We start from the raw sequence: 19,877 nt of genomic DNA on the forward strand, positions 1-19,877 counted from the left end.
CCATACAGAAGTTCAAGCTCCATAACCTAAGCCCAGCCAAGCTGGATAAAGGCCAGAGAATAGAAAAGAGGAAGGGGAAAAAAAGACTCACGCCATGCCCATAGGAAAACACCCAATCACACATTTATTATAGAACGGCTTGAGAACAAACCGACTAATAAACGAGTGGTCGATTCCAGCATATTTGTAGTTGCGCAAATTAGGCAGATGATGTTGGCGAATGTACACCATTTTCCAAAGCTATGCGCCGTGTTGTACGCCGTTGTATTTTTATCCGATGCGTTCACGTTCGTTCCCGTTCTACAGGAAAAGAAATAACCGTCTAGGTAGTCTCAGTTGTATCGTGCCGCAAGAGAAGTCGCAAGTGGAGGAAGGAGATTCGTTTTCGTTTTCGTTGGGTTGCGCTTTGCCTCGGGTGCTTTCGATTCGTCCAACGCTATATCCCCTGGAAATTGCTGGAAGTGAATGACGCACGGATCGTATGCACTCGCGTATTAAGGTTGAGGGGAGACCGAGGAGCGTGATTGAGGCGCGCTCGGACGGGGGTTGTGTTGTCGCGAAAGAAAAGTCGGAGAAGGGAAAATAAGGGCGGGCAGGGTTATTATGGGTCTTCCCGCTGGAACGGAGAAAACACCGGGTGGGAACTGTCAAGATCGGCGGGAGTTTTTTTTTTGGTTGGGAATTAATTAATGTAAACAGATGGTAAAGTGGCCACTTGGCTGTTATCATTCGCTGTTCTGTTCCATTTTTCTTCTTCTTGCTTCTGTTGGTCTTGGAAGTCTTGGGCTTTTTTTTTTTTTTTTTTTTTTGCCCTTTGTTTATTCTTTTCCGCCTTGGGACTGAATCACATAGACTACTAGTATACACTAGAATTTAGACTCATATTCATCATGCATGAGGATTAAGCATAAAAGATCAAAATGCAGACATCTGGACTCGATCTTTTGCCAGTGTTTCCTTATTTACCTTAAAAAAAAAATCTTGCAGGTCTGCATTCTCTAAACTGGGTGGAGGCACACGTGAATAATAGCGTGTATATTCCACGGGTAAAGAGATGCCATCAATTTAAATGCATCCACTTGGCGATCCTTTTGTTTTGCAAGGTGGAAATTTATCCGGCCATATTTGTTTTACGGCCAGCCCCAGAAAAACGATCAAAGGCCAACGTTGAGATTTAATAAGTACATATGTAAGTGATTAAACATTTGAGAGATAATGCTCAATGCTGGCTGAATCAATCAATGTTGAGTCTCCCTAGGTATAGGTTGTCCCGAGCGTCGGTTTATCCAAGACTCTGAGTTCTTCGTACTTGTCTTGGCTTGGGATCAACATTGGAGCTTTGAAGCTGGAGGGCTGAGCTATCATTCAAACTGCGCAAGTGCTGGAGGTCTCTGATGATGATGAGCGTTTCTGGATGTTCTGGTCCAAGTACTCTTTCGGACCTTTCCAACATCCGCCGGTATATAGCTTCGGCCTCTTGGTACTTGCCCTGGTGGAAAAGGACGAAGCCAAAATCCTTGACACTATTAACTGTGCTTGGATGTTCTAGGCCTAGCACCCTCTCTTGGTCTTGTAACACCTGTCGGTATACGGCTTCGGCTTCTTTGTATTTACTCTGGCGGGAAAGGGCGAGACCAAGGGTGGTGGCACCAGTGAGTGTATCTGGATGTTCTGGCCCTAGTACTTTCTCTGATCCTTCAAAATGTTGCCGACATGAGACCTCAGCCTCCTTGAACTTGCCCTGGTAGAAAAGGGCTAAACCAAGGTTGCCAAGACTACCAAATATGTTTGGATGCTCTGGCCTTAGCACCTTCTTAAAGTTTTGTAACGCCCGCTGATGGAAGGCCTCGGCCTCTTGGTACTTGCCCTGGTAGGAAAGACAGAAACCAAAGTCGTTGACACTGACGATCGTTTCTGGATGTTCTGGTCCCAGTACCCTCTCCCGATCAAGTAATACCTGCCGGTATAAGGCTTCGGCTTCTTTGTATCTACCCTGGCCGGTAAGGACATAACCAAGGCTACTGGCACCATTAAGTGTGTGTGGATGTTCTGGCCCTAATACTTTCTTTGATCCTTCAAAGTATTGCCGAAATAGGACCTCAGCCTCCTTGAACTTGCCCTGGTGGGAAAGGGCTTGAGCAATGTTGCCAAGACTCAAAAGTGTGCATAGATGTTCTGACCCTAGTATCTTCTCCTGCTCTTGTAACGCCCGCCGGTGTAGGGCTTCAGCCTCTTTGAACTTGCCCTGCCGGCCAAGGATGGACCCAAGGTTATTAACACTGGTAAGTGTTTGTACATCTTTTGGCCCTAGCTCTCTTTCTTGGTTTTGTAATGCTTGTCGGCATAAGACTTCAGCCTCTTTGAGCTTGCCCTGGTAGTAATTTCCTAGGCCAAGGCTAGCCATGCTCATAAGTATGTCCGGATGATTTGGCTCTAGCACCTTGTTTAACCTTTCAAAGACCTGCTGGAACATAGCTTCAGATTCTTCATACTTGCCTTGATGGCATAAGACTTCAGCAAGGTTTCTCAGACTAGTAAGTGTATCTCGGTGCTCTAGCCCTAGTAGCCTCTCTTGTCCTTGTGCCGCCCGACGACAATAAACTTCGGCATCTTTGTACTTGCCCTGGAGATCAAGGACTGAGCCAAGGTTGCTGATGATGAGTAGTGTGTCCCGGTGCTCTGGCCCTAGCACTCGCTCTCGAAAGTTGAGGCTTATGTGATACATTATCTCAGCTTCGTGGTATCGCCCGTCTTCATTCAGGCAGGTCCCACATATCATGGCAAGGTCGGCCTTTTCTTCACTGTCCTTATCATGTCCAGCCACAGCTTGCTGTGCATGGGCGACATATAGCCGCCAGAAAGTCCGGTTTGCTCCGTCGATGTTTAACAGTAGCTCATTCAGTCGTACTACCGCCTGTCTGTGGCAATCTGGCAGCTCTCCGTTCATTTTGAGCCACTGTCTTGTCGCCAGATGAACTAGACGATGCATATCAAATGCTAGTCCCCCTTTATGCTCAGTCAAAAATGAGAACGCGTCAAGGATACCGAGTGCATCTCTCTGCTGATGAGACGATAACCTTTCAGAAGGCTGCAGCAGCGACCGCGGGATGGCTTTGGGGTCCACACAGGCCATGAGTCCCATATATTGAATCGCGAGGGGACTGCGGCGGCGAATTTGCTCGAAAGAGATGAGCCATGTCTTTGCCACTGCATTATCCGTGCCTGAATATCTGCCATGGTCTCCAAAGTCTTGACTCAAGCGCTCAATCACTTGATCATCTTGCCTAGACAAGAGTTCCTCATACTCCCCGAGTGATCCTTGGGTCGCATGAGTCGAATTGATATAGGCTGCGGCCTGAACAATTGCCAGTGGAAGATAACTGAGCCTCTGTAGCAAGCGCAGTAACGTTGGTTGTTCTTCGTTTCCGATAGGATCAATCAAATATTTCCGCATCAGCTCCGAGGCCACATATTCGTCCATTTGCAGCACAGTCACGACGTTCTCTTGAGCGACTCTCGTGGCCACCTTGCGATCGCGCGTTGTCCATATGATCGTCCCAAGCCTGCTTTGGGGCATGTAATCAATCAACCACTTGGATCCTGCCTCGGGTGGGAGTGGAGATGTCCATAGCTCTATATCGTCGGCATTGTCCAATATCAGCAGCCATGGACCAATACTCTCATTACTGAGGTATGTTTGCACCAGTTCCAGGATATCAACCCCATTCTCTTCACAGCCAGCGAGGCGAAGGTTCCGAGCTACTTTATGGTATGCTGTTTGTAGGTTGGCGAGGCTGCTGACTGGAATCCAGCAGATAGCGCACTCATCTCGCATGCTGTGGGCTAGCTCAAGGACTAGCTGGGTCTTACCCACGCCACCAAGGCCCTCGACTGCGATTTTTCTGGTGGCATCAGATTTTTGTCTCAGTTTTTGTGTCAGGTCAAGAAGCAGGTTTTCACGGCCGGTGAATCGGGTGTTCCGTTCAAACTGCACCTGCCAGCGGGCACGGCCCTGCCCTTGAGGTCTGTTAGTACTGGACTTCGGGATCAAGTATCAAGGGTAACGACATACAATGATCTAAAAGAGCCAGTCTCTTTTGGTGTACCTAAACGAGATCAGCAACACATTCCTATTACACTGAAGAATTACTAACCCAGATCTCTGCCGTAAAATCAAGGTTGGTTGCACCTATATTCGCCATTATGCATTAGTCAAAGCATACCACTAAGAAAAGTCCTCTAGATACACACGTTGCTTTGCTTTCAAATTCTCGACACAATTCCGCACTTGAAACACCACTGCTTGGTGGTCAAGATACCCCTCTGTCGCTGACTCGATCAAGCCTTGCTCCTGATATTCTGCCAGCCCGACATCCTGCAACCCTTGGTCGACATTGAACCGGAAATATCGCTTGTTATGATATTGCTGCCTCCATTTAGCAATAAACCTCTTTTCCGTTTGCTCTGTTTGAGTGACGAGATTAGGCAGCGTTTTAGATACAAACTTCAACAAGTTGTCCTCCATCGCCTTCTTCCCAGGATTACCAGTGCCGATCGAGATAAAGCACTTCACTTGCGGCTTTAGGTCGCCTGTGTCCTCACACCAAATATCAGACGCTTCACCCTCCACCTCATCAACGGGGTCATTGGCGCCAAGTGCGCCATCCGCAAATCTGCGTGCTCCGATCGACACCGGCTCGAAGAAGGTAGTGGCTGCGGAGGTTGCACGGGCAGCTTGGCAGATGGTGGCCTGAATCCCAGTATTGTTGCCGTAGCTGCGAAGGCGCACAATATCCTTAGTCTCCTGTGTGATGCTGCAGACAAATCTGCACAAGCGGAGATATTAGCAGAATCCGGCTTCATAGGCTTGCATACACTTACACCCGGCAACTCCGATCAACTTGATCATTAAAAAGGTCAGTCGGTTTAGCCCCACAATCCTGGATGACCTCGTTGATTGCACTCTCGAGCTTCTTGGCGTCGAATCGAGGCTTAATTTTGCCAAAAATGCTGGATAGACCCCGTTTCGAGGGCTTGCCAAATATCTCTTTCATCAACTTGATATATGCCGCGATGCACTCATCAACGTCCATCTCCAATCGACCTAACATGATTGCAATCAATCTGCATCAGATCCATCTGTCAGCTACCAAGCTTTCGAACACGGACTGCATCAACTCACCCGCCTGTGCTGGTGCCGCCGATCAGGTCAAACACCTCGCATGGCTTCCTTGCCGGTGAGCCCTCTGGGCGTGCCTGGTTTAGTCGATCCATAAGCCCTTTGAGTATGTACAGGGTCGACAGCCCGCGTACACCACCGCCATCAAGCGACAGTAGGCAGAGCCCAGCGCTGTCCAGCGGATTCGGCTCTCCACCGTTAGCAGTGGCTTCTTGCTGCATCGTCGAGCCTTCTCGTTGGTCCTATTAATACCACTTGTACGAACAGGACCAAAAGCTTGAGGGTAAAGAAACAAAGCCTCCAAGGTTGGGAGAAGTGTTGATCGGTTTGTTGGCCTGCGCCGCTGCGCGTGGGTAGTTCAGCCGCCAGCGTAAGACGCCTGCGCGGGGCAAATCCAGCGCCTCATTGGGTCGTTGAGGGCTGTGCACAGCGCTCCTCACCCAGAAAAATCAAATCGCTTTGTACTTGAGATGAGCACCTGTTCAGTGCTTGAGATAGGTTAGTATTATGCCTAGTAGGTCCTACTTGGATGTTTTACTGTTCAACTACCAACTCGGGAATCATGTGATGAAATTTTGCGCAAGTGCCCGAGCTGTAAGAGGACAAGTAAAGAGGGCCGCGCAGATGCACATGTGCGCGGTCCGTGGTTATTATACAAGAAGAGACGAAGAGTGCGCCCATGACGTCGATTTCGAGAACGAGTAAACTTTCTTCATAGTAGGTAGGTAAAGGTAAACAGGTAATGAGATTTCCATTTGGTGTGGTATGAGTGTTTGCGCCATGCTTAGATACACAATACAGGTAGTGATGTAGTAGTTCTTTCTCTCCATCACAAACTTCCAATAAAAGCATACCAATAGGTGCAGGAGCAGTCTGTGTCAGATAGAATACAGATCCTGTATCCATGGAATAACTCTTTGACCAAAAAATAACCATTCTGGAAGGAGGAAAGGATTCAATATCGAGTACGAAACGGGGAATGTGGAGTCAGGTTCCGCTTTGCGGCCCTGAAGATGAAACACAAAGCCTCGTACTTAGCCGACAGGGCTCCAGGGCATCGGAACAAGAATCCGACTCTGCATTGATTGGATAAGGGGAACGGTCTTGTGCACGGTCTCGGCCCATCCCTCAACACCCCACGATTGCTCGCGTCGGATCTTACGCTCTTCCAAGTTGGCAAACTGCCACAGGTGGTGGACGGTGTTCAAGTCTCCAATTTGGACAAACCACGCGCCCACGCCCTCCATGACCTCCCGACGGGCTGTCAAGCCCCGACGCCAGTGGGTCTCCCACTCTAGCAGGTTGCCTGGGTGCAAAGTGTAGGATCGAAGTTCGAAAAGGCCACCGAGGCGGCGGGGTGGGGTGGTGGGCCAGAATGAGAACTCTTGCATAAGAGAGGTCTTCTTACTCTTGATCAAGCTCTTCAGCTTGCGGTCAAAGTCACGGAATTCAGGGTGTTCGGAGATGTTGTGCAGGGAGGCGTGGTAGCCCTCGTAGCGTTGGTATTCCCAAATGTGAACTGAAATCGAGGAAATAAAGCACCAAAACGGTCAGCGATATGAGATGAAATTTAAGGGTTGGGAAGGAAGGGGGGAAACGAGAGAGAGATGTATACCGAAAGTATCATTGTCACCAACTTGCGTGCGCCAGCTTCCAACTAGGTTGACTCGGTTCTCTTCGGTTCCAGCCATGCGAGGGTACCACTGTCCCACCAGATCGACGTACTCATCGACCTTATCGGGCTTCACATCGTGGAAAACGACCGAGTGGACGTACTTGCCGCGAGCCAGCACCTGCGAAAACGAACGCTCGATATCCTTATCGAAATGCTGGCCTTCCTTAGTACCGTAGATGAGGGACGACAGGGGCCCACGCTTGTTCGAGTTTTCCTGTAGTTCTTCATCTCCTAAAAAACGGTGCATGGCGAGTGAGCCTAGTGCCTTATGATCCAGAGCTTCGGCAGCGTCATATACAGGGCGTATTCGATCAAGAATGCTCGCATTGCTCACATGCGGAGCAGTGGGAGCGGACTCACGGGTACGAGGGGAAGAGGCAGAAGCATTGACAGACTGACTCTCTTGCTGTTCCTTTCTCTTGCGAGCCTCTTCGAGGTTCTCGCGGAACTCCTTCTGTCGTCGGCTGAACTCGGCAGCGGACTCAGCTGTTACATCTCTGATGGAGGGGGAGCGAAAGGCCACGGCGGAAGAAGAGAAGGGCCGCACCAGCGAGGACGCCGGGCGGAGAAAACGCGGGCCCAGCATTGTTTGGATTGGATTTGGGGAGGAGGTTTGGGTTTATGCGGAGAGGAAGCAAAATTCAAAAGAAGCCAGGGGGGGGGGGGAAGTTGTTTTCGTTGGGTTTGAAAGCGGGCGATAAAGAAGTAGGGATCAAGGGGGGGACTTTCAAGGACAGTGTTTACACATGTAAGATTATATAGAGAGGAGAGGGAGGGGAGTGAAGGGGAATTGGAGGGGGAAGTTGAAGAGGGGAAGTTGAAAAGCGAACGATCTGGATTAAAGGCAAGGAAGACACGCGAGAGATCGGAGAGTATGAGCGTATCAGAGTCGATGGAAAACCCGGGGAAAGCAGCAGAAAGCTCGTATTTTTGACCGTTTGGAAAGGGAAAATAATTCTTCCGCTGACTTTGTACTGGGTATTGATTCGATCAGAGGCGAATCCCTGGAGATGGACGTATGAGAGAGCTTGAGATGGTGCGGGGAAAGGTAAGCTCCATGTACTTTACTCATGACTCCGGTTTTAATGGGTGAGACTCCGTTTTGGTCTGGTTTTGGTCTGGTACGGTCCCACTTTGTGGCTACCAGTTGCACATGGGGTAATTGGGTATTCAAGTGTTTGGTGATGCATGTAGTTTCGATCTTAGTATTTAGTAGTAGTATATAGTAGTTTAATCGGAAATTTTACTTGTCGAAGCTGTGTTCTTTTCTTTTCTTCCTCCTTTGACTTTCTTGTTTTGTTATGTACCCTGTAACTGAGCTGCTAGGTAACGGGTGATCGTCGGAAGCCCTTAAGCCATTATGACGAAGTTGTCTCCACATTCCTGTAAACATTCCCCCTGATCGTAAGATGCAGTAAACTAGCGATTTCAAATTCAAAAATATCAAAGTTACAGTGCACTTACTAGTACTCAACATAAATAACTGTATTGGTTGGGCACAGAGATCCAAGTGTTTGTATACATGTTCTAGCGCATGTATGGGAACCACTTTAAAAAGCACCGCGGGTCGATTCCACTATGACGTCGCCCATTGCTACCCCAAGATGGTTAGTTCTTACTTTGGCAACGGTCCTCGCAGAATCGCAAATCATAGCACAAAAATTCCATAAGACATTCGAAACAGGCAAAACGTTTAAAACACGCCTTGGAGGCGAAAAATGATTAGATCCTGTAAAAAAAGAATTATATAAAGTGTAGAAAGGGTAGTGGTGAAAAATAAAGGCAGAAAAAGCCAACCTCGCTGAAATGCTTCGACGAACAGAGGCGGAACCATGCAAAAGGTATCACTCAAGACGCGGGTGTTAGAGTCCGCTTGGGCCCAGGCGAGTAATAAAATGGGGAATGTGAAAAGAAGAGAAAAAAATCGTCACAGGCCGACGTCAGTCAAGGCCTACATGCAAAGGGGAATCAACAAACTCGTAGGATAGAAAGAAAAAAAGAAAAGATAGGGGGTAACAACAAAGAGAGAAAGGAAACGGTAGATCCGGGCCATGATGACACCCATGTCGTATAAAAATGGAACCCCAGTGCCAATTTCAAGCATTTACAGAATGACACACTTTGCACCGGAGCCACTGCTGCCAACAGGCTTGACATCCAAGGCGACCTTGGCAGCTTCGTAGAAGCTTTCACGGATTCCCCGGTTTTGAACTGCCGAGCACTCTGCAATCAAATGTATCAGTCATGTCTCTTATTTCATGCAGTAATCCATAGAACGTACCCAAGTATTTGACGGCGCCGATTTCCTTCGCCTTTGCCAGCCCCTGATCGAAGGTAATGGCGCTGGGGTTATCATTCATTTCATCATCTTTCCTCAGATCGCACTTGAGTGCGGTGAGCACAACCTTGACGCCGGGGCAATTTTCGTTGATTTCGGCAATCCACTTGGACCCGACGTTCTCGAATGAATCCCCGCTGTCGACCTGTATACACCCGTGTCAGCGCCCAATTTTTTTTTCGCTCTCTTCTGCATGGTAAGTCCCATTTGCGACGCTTACACTGAAACAAAGCATGAGCACGTGGGTATCCTCATAAGATAGTGCGCGTAACCGGTCAAATTCCTCCTGTCCAGCTGTATCCCATAGCGACAGCTCCATATGTACGTTGTCCACGAAGATATCTAGATGCGCGTATAAGTATTCTGCTGGGAGGTGCGTGTATAATCTCAGAGGTTCGTACCGTGAACGTAGTTTTCTAAAAGCGCATTATTAGCAAGGTTTTCCCTAGATTACAAGGATCTTAGAGCTTACCAAAGACGGTTGGTTCGCTGTGCGCCCAAGTCAATCGCAGTTAGAATTGTGTATTTGCGGTTCCAAAATTGATGAGAGCATTCTTACTAGACTGTCGGGAAGAATCTAGTTCACGGGGCGATGTTAGCGATCATGTCCGACGCCACAGAGGGGAAGCTTGGGGAGGGGGTGGGGAGGGGAAAAGGGATTGCGCACCCTCGTGTGAAGACATTCAGCGCAGACGTCTTGCCACAGGCACCGTCACCTCTATCGGACTGTTAGCTCTCACTTCCAGATTAGAAGCACACTCCAGGATGCTAGACTGACAGCAGCACCATCTTGCGCTGGACGAGCTTTTGACGACCGCATAGCTCCATGGTGAGATTAAAGGGGGTAGAAGCGTGGATTATTGTCGGCGACAGGAAGTTGATCGAGTAGATATGAAATATCGGTTCAAACGATATTCAAATCGAATAAATAGGGCGACGTCGTTCGGAGGCAAAGCGCGTGGGGGATTGTGTCGGAGGAGGAATTCCAGCAGTGCCCGAGTCGATGACATCGCGCCCTGAAAGGGATCGGCAAATAAGGTACCACTTCCCCCCCCTTCTGGTCCGCCCCTCGGCTCGAAAAACCTCCATGATCACGACTCACGATGCAAGCTTATGGGGGTCAGCGCCTTTTGCTTCGGGCATCGCCTTTCGGTATCATGAACTGTGTCCAATGAGCGATTTGGGGGACTGACGGTGGGCACCAATCGGTGCACCCCGTTACTCTGCGACAGATCTAGAGAAACTGGTTGGATTTTTAACTGGCAGGTAATTGATTTAGTCGGATATGAGTATAATCTTGGAGCTGCATCGAAGGTCTCAGTAGTCAATTGGAAGAGAGTAATATTTATGGAGTAGGAGTGATTGGATCCATTTGAAGTTGTCAAATGCCCCATAGCCAAGAGCCGGCTGCTCCGAGTAAACAATGTGATACAGGCTACAGCCAACACTATGTGCTCCGTAGCAAATTCTAGAACGAAGTAGACCATGAGAAGAACTTTATGGATTGGATGGCTATATTATACTACTATGCACAGTTAAATGCATCTTTGCTGAACCAGATCTCGACTGGACAATACTAACTGATGGATTTGGGGCGATGGCATTGCAGAGCATTGACCAGTTAGCGAACTGGGCGGGGAGCTGCGATAGTGAAGGCGGAGCGCAGCTCTCACTATCTGCCATTTCAAGCTCCTTCAACACCCCACGACAAGGCCGAAACCCTTCTCCCCTCTTCCCCTCGCACTTCATTTTCGCCATCTCCGCTTTTGACAACTTGAAGCTATACCTCCAACAGCTCTGCCATAATGTCGGACGATGATGATTTCATGCAAGACTCTGGGGATGAGGAGTACGTGCCCCTACTCCACCTTGAAACTCCAGACCTGAACTGACGACCTGGTTTACAGTTACGACTTTGACTATGAAGGCTCCGGCGATGACGATGAAGCTGGCGATATCGGAATTGAGAACAAATACTACAACGCCAAGCAGATGAAGGTGGACAACCCGGAAGAGGCGGTCGATGAGTTCTTGGGTATACCACCGATGGAAATGGATAAGGGCGACTGGTATGTTTTGAGCTTCTGAAACGTCATCGCGTGCCAACGCTTACTTTTAAAACAAGGGGTTTTAAGGGACTAAAGCAAGCCATCAAGTTGGAATTCAAACTGGGACGATACAGCGACGTAAGCGCAATCAGCATCGAGCCAAAACATACCAGATTGGTTGACAAATTTCAAATGAACAGGCCGTCGAACACTACCGAGAGCTCCTTACCTACGTCAAGTCCGCCGTCACCCGCAACTACTCTGAAAAATCCATCAATAATATGCTCGACTACATTGAGAAGGGATCCGCCGACAGCCAGGCGTACCAATGCATGGAGGAGTTCTATTCCTTGACACTTGAATCATTCCAGAATACCAACAATGAGCGACTGTGGTTGAAAACAAACATAAAACTGGCCCGTTTATGGCTAGAACGCAAGGAATACAGCCAGCTCAGCAAGAAAGTGCGAGAGTTGCATCGGGCATGTCAAAAGGAAGACGGAACAGACGATACCAGCAAAGGCACCTACTTACTGGAGCTGTTCGCTTTGGAGATCCAGATGTACGCGGAAACAAAGAATAATAAACGTCTAAAGGCACTCTACCAGCGAGCCCTCCGAGTACGGTCCGCTGTACCGCATCCGAAGATTATGGGTATCATCCGCGAGTGCGGTGGCAAAATGCACATGAGTGAGGAGAATTGGGAAGAGGCACAGAGCGATTTCTTCGAGTCATTTCGAAACTATGACGAGGCGGGCTCAATTCAACGCATTCAGGTCCTCAAGTATCTGGTGCTGACCACCATGCTTATGAAGTCCACCATCAACCCATTCGATTCACAAGAGACCAAGCCATACAAGAACGACCCTCGGATATCGGTGATGACCGACCTGGTGGACGCCTATCAGCGTGATGACATTCATGTCTACGAGGCTGTGCTGAGCAAGAACCCCGACGTGCTGGCCGACCCATTCATCGCTGAGAATATTGACGAAGTCAGCCGCAACATGCGTACCAAGGCCGTGCTCAAATTGATTGCCCCATACACCCGGTTCTCCCTCCAATTCATTTCTAAGCATGTCCGGATTGCGGTGCCGGAGGTCTTGGATATATTGGGCTTCCTGATTCTTACCAAGCAATTGGATGCCAAGATCGACCAATCGAACGGAACTGTAGAAGTTTCTAGTCCCAGCGACGTGGAACGAATCCGTGCATTGCAAGAGTGGAGCTCGTCTCTACGCACGCTTTGGCAGAAAGCTCTCAATGGCGAAGGGCTCCGTGCGGACGACGGTACCCACGGGGCCGCAGGCGCCATGTTCACCCCCGGCTTCGGCGACGAGTCACCTATAGGTATGCGGTCTCTCAATCCGCGTAGCCGACGGGAGTTTCGAGGCAAAGCGCCCGGGGTCAAAACAACTGGGGCGCCGTAATTTAGGGCTGCTCCATCACATCACACTGCTATCCAACTAGGCTCGTGTCTCTTTGTCAGTTTTTTTTTTCTTCCTTTCCCCCTCCCCCCTGTCGATGTTTATCCGGGGAGATCCAACTGCACGTGCTGGCTACGTGCGGTCATTATCCCTCATTGCTTTTGGCGGTTGAGCCGCGAACGAACAAAGAAAAGACAAGATCAACGAAGACCTAGAACAGGCCCATTTGCTAAATGACGTCCACGTGGTGGTGACCAAAATCTCACACCGTTTCTTTGTTGCCTGCGGCTGGTCCCCCTCTCGGACCCACGCGGTATCGGGTCCTGGCAGTTTAAGCGGTCTAAGATACTTTTTGTCTTCTTTCTCGAATCAAGGAAAAAAAAGGATTGAAACCCTCTTCAGCATTTGAAGCTGAGCTCTTGCCCCGCAATTTAGAGTTGATGTGACAGAAGACGCTAAAGACTGATGATAAGATGAATACGGAGTTTTGATGTTTGTTCTTCTTTTGTTTCGTCCTATGCCGTTATTGCAATGACTCCGTAGACGTTATAGCCAACAATGTCCTTTTGATTGTTATTTATTTGGGCCCCGCAAATCGTACTAAGTACCTGGGTCTAAACGTTCCTTTGAATCGGTGTGGTCTTCTTTAGTCCCGTGGCCTTCTTTAGTCTCCGCTTGGTCAAGCCAATTACTTTGACAAGGACTTTTTATCCCGGTACATGGGACATAAAGTACGAGCGGGATGCAAGCGCCTAAGCAAAAAGCGAGCCGTGTACCCCCCATATCCCGGAAATGGGGTCGCTAGCCCGCCACTGGCTTGATTTGCATTTTCTCCGGTGAGAATTTTTTTCCTACGGCGGTTATCAAACATGCATCGGGGAATTGTCAACGTGTAGTGGGGAGGGGCTGGGTTAGGTGGTGGAGGATCGTAAATGGTTGGACAATTGGCAATCGTAAGCCGCTCTCGGTTTGGCGTTTCGGATGAGGAAGAGAGTCCGGGTGACATGACGCATGTCGAACAAAGAACCCTAGTTAAAATATAAAAAATATGAAAAATTAAGAAGGAAAAAAAAAACAAAAGAACAAAAAGCATGTGGGATGATGATTTCGTAGCATGATCGTCAATCTTCGAATGTTCGGTATCTGTACTTCGGACCATTTGAACTCCCGTAATCTGCATTCGTACCTGTATCTCTCTCCCTCTTATCTTTGAGTTCGTGGATGTGCTTAGGCACTCGATCTAGTGCAGCAGGTACAGCTTGTTCCTAATTTCTTTAAACTGATGTAACAGAGGATGCTACATGTATGAGAATCCAAGACACCAAGCTCGATCGACAATCCGGGATATGGCAGACCAAAGCCCGACAGGGACTTGCAATGTTTCGAACGTGATATTCTGGGGGAAGATACACCCGGGCACCCGCACTAGCGCACTGACCTGACAGTGCCATGCCCATCCATGATCATAACAGAGCAAGAGAAAGAGAGACAAAAGAAGAAAAAAAAAACCAATCTACTAATCATCTGGAAAAGAACCCCATCTGCAAGCATTGGAGCCAGCCTCAGCGCAACGCAACGCAACGCACCTCCCCAGCCAGGCCCTATATCACCCGGGGCGCAGTGCAGGACCTTCTAGCTTGCATCAAGTAGCGTCCAAGACAGCTCGCTGGCCGCTGGGAAATCCATGCACGCCCCCGTTGGGATTACGATGGCCAAAACAAACTCCACCTATCAGACGTATCAGTTGCGAATCGAGCTCGGAGTCGGGTGATAGGGAAGGTTGGAAAAGCTCGCATTGCCCCCCCCCCAAGATCAGACCTTGTTTCGACACCAAAGTCAAAAGACAAACCATGCTAATAGGAAAGGAGGAAAAAAGAGCCGGCCGTGGCAGCTCTCATACGAGGTATACCAAGGTCCAAGTATGATTGATCTATCGTCTCGAAACATTGAAAGTTCTAGGTACTTGCAAGGTTATTACGGGGAGATAGGTTTTTGTGGGTTTTTTTGTGGGTGGGGGGGTAAGCTACAATTCACATGTTTTTTTGATTAGTCTGGTTAAATACTCCATGCTGATCGGGCTGATCGAGCCAACCGATCTGTACTAGTAAAAGTTGAATATTATGCCAGTGGGAAAATATCTATTTGATATTTATTTGTCATTGGTGTGATACAAGGGTCTAAGCGACCAGACACGAGGCAGGAAGCAAGTTGGTTAGGGGGGTGGAGGGTAAAGGGGCCAAAGTCGCTAGGAAATTGAATTTTGAAGGTGATTCTGGGAATTGAGAGGTCCAAGACCAAGGCGAAAAACCAACACCATCTCGCTCTGTGCATCGGGGACCGAACTGCCGGTGCATGGAGCGCTCGATCACCCGCGAATCATGGCGGGTCTATCACGATGAAATCGCGATCAAACAAACCTCGATTTCCTGGTATTTCATGATTCAGGTGTAAAAAAACCCCCCGCCTTTATCGGGTAAACGGTAGGGAAGAATTATGGAGAAACGGTTTGGTTTTTCCTTTTTGTTTTTCTAGATCGATTGCATGTACTCGAGTGCTCCGTACCTCGGTTCCTTCCCCAAAAGGATCAAATACTAAGTACTATCTGACTTGGTACTATTGACATGATGAATTATGATATGATTTATATGAATTATGATATGGCATAGAATAAAGCCGCCCTATCCCGATTCGTCCGAGATAGAGCCGAAGTATTTCAATATTTCAATGCATTTGTTCTGGTACTAGTTACTCGTGTTTTGTGGTGTATTGTATCATTGGGCTTGTTTGGGCAGAGTAGAATGGTAATGTTCTCCGTACTATACTGCCACGGCGTTACGAAACTCCGCGCTTGGAGCTTCAGGTTTAGAGATTCCTTTTTCTCTCTTTTTTTTTTTTTTCTACTGGGGGGTTTTTTGAAGCAAAGGACCTTTTCTTTGAAGCTAGAGATCGGGACTTTTGATTATTGTCGCATGGTTCATGACTCTCCACAAGTTCAACGAATAGGGTAAAGGGCGAAAAAAGCCATGCAAGTTGTTTGCTCATGTACGGTTGTGTTGTCACTTTTGGCCCATTTCCCGCCTTTCAATTCCGCTTCATGGGCACGGTGCACCGTTACTTCATACTTATGCCACACTCCAGATCCCTTGGGACGTTTTTTCTTTTTCTTTCTACCTTCCTTTTTTCTTATTGACCTGTTTAACCTTTGGGACTTTTAATTGATTACTTCTTGGAGGACTTATTCAAACTTGAAGACTACTATACATCATATCTTAAGGTGATAAGGTTGTGGTTCTGTTTCCCCTCAATTACTTACACCTTAACACCCCCACTCGACCCTTTTTTCCAAAGCCCATTTATTTACCAATTTACCAAACACTTTTCGGTTCTTTTCCGTCTTTTTTTCTTCTGATTGCAAGGGGAAAATACGGAAAAATCATCTGATCGTCAATCTGGAAAGGAATTGTAAGCTTGAGCTAAAACCAAAACAACAAAAACCACACCTAATCACCAAACGCCAAACACCAAAGTCCAAACTCCAAACTCCAAACACAAAATCAACCCACAAACCTCTCTTCTTACACTTCTTACACCTCTTACACTTCCTGAACCCTTTCGTCATCCCCCTCTTCGCCACTCATTCCTTCGGGAAAAACCAAAACAAGATCAAATTCGACACTTCCCCATGATTAGATCATCCACGTGTGCAAGTTGATCGTGAGAAAAAAAAAAGGTCTGAGCTACCCCTTCCCTGGTCGTCATCCTATCGCTTGCCTTGGGTTCCGTTTCGTTTCGTTTTTTTTGTATAGTTTTCTTTTCTTTTGGCTCTTTCTTTTCTCTTTTCTTTTTTCACGCCCTTTCCTTCTCACTGGTCATTCTTGTGGCTGGTTCGGTTCGCTTCGGAAAACATATCCAGTCGCGAGTGCCCGTATCCCGGTGCCGCTTCCCTGTTACTCGGAGAAAGTGGAGCGTCGTGTGGTTCGTGCACCCTCTCCAACAAAGAATAAAAAGACTGGAAGATCATCAAGCTCGGCCCGCTCTCAACCAAAGGACCCCCTCTCATAGAACACGGGAATGCTCTTTTGAGGAAAAGCCCTTGAACTTCAGAGTCCTACACACCCTCCTACCCTACCCTTGACATCATTGAGGAAACCTTCTTCCCACCAGATTGTCCTGCTTTTACCTGTTCTGTTTTTCTTGTTCGTGGCCACTTCCATCTAGGCCTTTCATCACACTGTCTATATTTCGTTGTTATATTGTCACCGACCCAATCATATCATCAGAAGCCCTTGAAGTCTGGCACACTGCCCTCCATCTCACTGAAAACATCTTGAGTTGAAACCATATATCTTTGGATCATCATGCTAAGTGATCAATAGTTTTAGTTCGCCCCAAACTTCCGGGACTTTGTGCAGTGTCACACAAACAACGACAGACCACTGCCGCGTGTCTCCCAATTAGGAAATCTTCAAGGAGATGTCAACTACCCAGGTCCGTGTTCCCGTCATCGGCAATTGTCCTCCCCGGTCACTTGCCTGGTCTCGGCTTCTCTGTCCCTGACAATTGAACTCTTATCTAACGCCTTCTCACAGACATTCATATGAAGATATAGATTCTCGACTTCTACCTGAACTCTCAGCATCTATTCTCTTGATCATCTTCTAGTACCTACTTCCCCCCCCCCCCTCTCTCAGCGTATGCGATGTCCGTATCAACAATTCCCTGGAACCACTTCGGTCCTCACCATTTTTTTCCGGAGAAACAAAAGGCCAATAGCTTTTACCAGAACACCCTTCCCCAACGAACACTCCTTCCTCCCCAAGGTCATTCCCGACCTGCTTTTATTCCTGCCCCCAGAATGAGTCACTCCACCAATCTGAATGCCCTCTCGGCCGATGAGATGGAGCGATTCCAAAAATTATCCAATGAGTTTGAGCCCGATGTTCAGGTAAGATACTCTTGGGATATCAAACACGTAACATTTCAAGAAGTTGACGAACCATCCACATAGGGACCGCTCGTCTCGACCAAGCAATCAAGTCACAACATTGCCATGGAATATGCCAACGCAGACCCGACTTTTGCAACAAAAACGAATGTGAGTGTCTCCACTCATTCTTTATCCCAAAGATTTCATAAGCTGACCATTATATCAGGCTCTTTCAATAACCCACCCCATGAGCCGTATCATGAAAGGAGATGGGAATTGTGGCTGGAGAGGTAGGTACTTCAACTCGTTTACTTGACCACCCGTTGACTCGTCTCCCAGCGGTGGCTTTCGGTTATTTCGAAACTCTTTTCAATCTTCGGGACATCATGCGTGTGCAGCGAGAGCTAGCGAGAATCAAGTCCCTCAGTACGCTTCTAGATCAGGTCGGCCAGCAAGAAGAGCTTTACGAAATTTTCGTCGATGCCACAGAGGATATCTTCGCACAAACCGTGGCTGCTATTCAAAATGGTGAACATGATGAAACCTTTCTGGTCAATGCATTCAATGCGGACTATAGCTCAAGTGCGGTCATCACACACTTCCGGGTAGGTTTGCCACTTTTGGTATCTTCGGCTTCGGAGGCTTGCATTGAGCTAACTTCAAAACCGATATAGTTGTTAACGAGCGCGTGGATGAAACTCAATCCGCACAGATACCAAGCTTTCTTGGCTTTGCCATTAGATTCATATTGCGCCACGCGGATAGAAACCGTTCGGACTGAGATTGATGAAGTTGGCCTGCAAGCTCTGGTCGATGGTGTCATTGAAGGGGCCGGATTTGGGGTTGAGATCCTATATCTCGATCGAAGCGAGGGTGATGCTGTGACGCCACACCAGCTATCCCCAAATCGTCCCAGTGAAGCCACCATCCGCTTGCTGTATCGACCGTAAGTATTGGTTCATATAATTTGACCAATTCCCTCATCTAACCACATTTACAGCGGTCACTATGATATCCTCTACCGAGCCGAACTCCCAACCGTCAACATGGCGCCCGTGGTCAACTTTCAGTACGGAATGACGTCCAATTACTCTCCATGGGACCAAGGCGCTCTCTCCTTCGACGTCAACCCCCACCTGATGTCTATTCCAAACCTTATGGCCGATCCGGCATTCGGCGGTATGGGCGCTCAAATTTCCCCGATGCCGTCCGTCTCTCCTCCGCTCAGTTCATACCGAGTCTCGCCCCCACAGGAGATGTACCACTCTCCTATGCAGAGCCATGCAATGCCTCCAGTCTCTTCACCTCCACCTGCTCTGCCATCCGCACCTCCTCCCATGACTGTTTTGCCCAGTCGATCAACCGATGGGCCCCAGATCCGCTTAAATCCCCTGGTCATGAAACCCAATCTGAGTCACTCGCTTCCGGTGACTACACCTTTCAAAAAGTGAGTAATGGCTTCCTATGATAAGTGGGCATGCGTATTAACTTCTTCAGTAGCTCGCCGTACAACCAAGCCCACTTTCAAAACTCGGACTTCGAACCCATACATTATGCCCCGAATGAACATTATCGACGGTGACCCGTGAAGAGGAAAGTCAATCACACCAAGCCTTCTCGCCATGGGCACTCTGGCTTGTGGTATGTGAAGACTTCCGCCGGGTCACCGTCATTGCTTTGTGTCCAAGAAAGGACTTAGCGCATACCTTTTCCGTTTATCTTTCTCTCTTTCTCTTTACTCCTCTTGCGCACCTGAATATCTTATGTCGGGGTTCTTTGATCTGTCATTTTCTTCAAGTTTCAACAAGCACTCTCGGAGCGGCCCATATTGATATTTTAACGCTACGAAACGAATCCCGGGCTACAATTAGCCTCAGTCTCTTGATGTCTCCAGCTTTCTCAGTATTTCCAGTCTCCTAGTTAGTGCCTTGTGTCTTCCAAGTGTTTTCTTAGCGTGGTGCAACGCGTTGCATGGCCCAAGCGCTTATCCCTTATCTCTATCCTACCCTTTTCTCCTTCGGCTTCGCTTTCTTTTTTCCCTTTCTCTTATTCCTCAGATTGTTATGGTATCATCAATCTCTTTATCAAATTCATCTACCCGTCTGATTATTTACCTGCGTTCACTAAAATTTAAAAAATCGTATACAGTGATCCCTCGACGGGAATTTTACAGTACATCCCAGCTCCTCCCTCGAGTGTTTGTGAGATATCAACTCTTGAAATCTGACAAATTTAATTGTACGGAAACTTCATAAAACATACCCAGGGCGTATATACCGGGGT

At 48.1% G+C, this 19,877-nt stretch overlaps 5 protein-coding genes across 5 annotated transcripts; 2 read left to right on the plus strand and 3 right to left on the minus strand.

Moving 5' to 3' along the window:
- Positions 1-1,282: 1,282 nt before the first annotated feature.
- N7466_005922 (FabD/lysophospholipase-like protein) lies at positions 1,283-5,400 on the minus strand (the record flags this gene model as incomplete). Its single annotated transcript, XM_057165319.1, has 6 exons — positions 1,283-4,017; positions 4,073-4,106; positions 4,155-4,189; positions 4,252-4,826; positions 4,882-5,124; positions 5,183-5,400. 6 exons carry the CDS (start codon positions 5,398-5,400, stop codon positions 1,283-1,285), a joined length of 3,840 nt encoding a protein of 1,279 aa, XP_057020918.1.
- An 813-nt stretch (positions 5,401-6,213) lies between these two features.
- On the minus strand, positions 6,214-7,440 carry N7466_005923 (NIPSNAP family protein; the record flags this gene model as incomplete). The annotated part of the gene is made up of 2 exons (XM_057165320.1): positions 6,214-6,698; positions 6,795-7,440. 2 exons carry the CDS (start codon positions 7,438-7,440, stop codon positions 6,214-6,216), a joined length of 1,131 nt encoding a protein of 376 aa, XP_057020919.1.
- Positions 7,441-8,958: 1,518 nt separating this feature from the next.
- Positions 8,959-10,020, minus strand: rho3 (Rho family GTPase RHO3; the record flags this gene model as incomplete). Its single annotated transcript, XM_057165321.1, has 7 exons — positions 8,959-9,077; positions 9,136-9,337; positions 9,413-9,534; positions 9,594-9,608; positions 9,665-9,681; positions 9,860-9,910; positions 9,971-10,020. 7 exons carry the CDS (start codon positions 10,018-10,020, stop codon positions 8,959-8,961), a joined length of 576 nt encoding a protein of 191 aa, XP_057020920.1.
- A 977-nt stretch (positions 10,021-10,997) lies between these two features.
- Positions 10,998-12,670, plus strand: N7466_005925 (uncharacterized protein; the record flags this gene model as incomplete). Its single annotated transcript, XM_057165322.1, has 4 exons — positions 10,998-11,041; positions 11,100-11,261; positions 11,318-11,378; positions 11,441-12,670. 4 exons carry the CDS (start codon positions 10,998-11,000, stop codon positions 12,668-12,670), a joined length of 1,497 nt encoding a protein of 498 aa, XP_057020921.1.
- A 4,852-nt stretch (positions 12,671-17,522) lies between these two features.
- Positions 17,523-19,176, plus strand: N7466_005926 (OTU family ubiquitin thioesterase; the record flags this gene model as incomplete). The annotated part of the gene is made up of 7 exons (XM_057165323.1): positions 17,523-17,612; positions 17,676-17,762; positions 17,821-17,884; positions 17,934-18,199; positions 18,269-18,540; positions 18,595-19,041; positions 19,095-19,176. 7 exons carry the CDS (start codon positions 17,523-17,525, stop codon positions 19,174-19,176), a joined length of 1,308 nt encoding a protein of 435 aa, XP_057020922.1.
- Between the last annotated feature and the right edge of the window lie 701 nt (positions 19,177-19,877).

The sequence above is a fragment of the Penicillium verhagenii genome (assembly GCF_028828195.1).
Source record: "Penicillium verhagenii strain IBT 33310 chromosome Unknown utg000006l_segment0_segment0, whole genome shotgun sequence".
Lineage (NCBI taxonomy): Eukaryota > Fungi > Ascomycota > Eurotiomycetes > Eurotiales > Aspergillaceae > Penicillium > Penicillium verhagenii.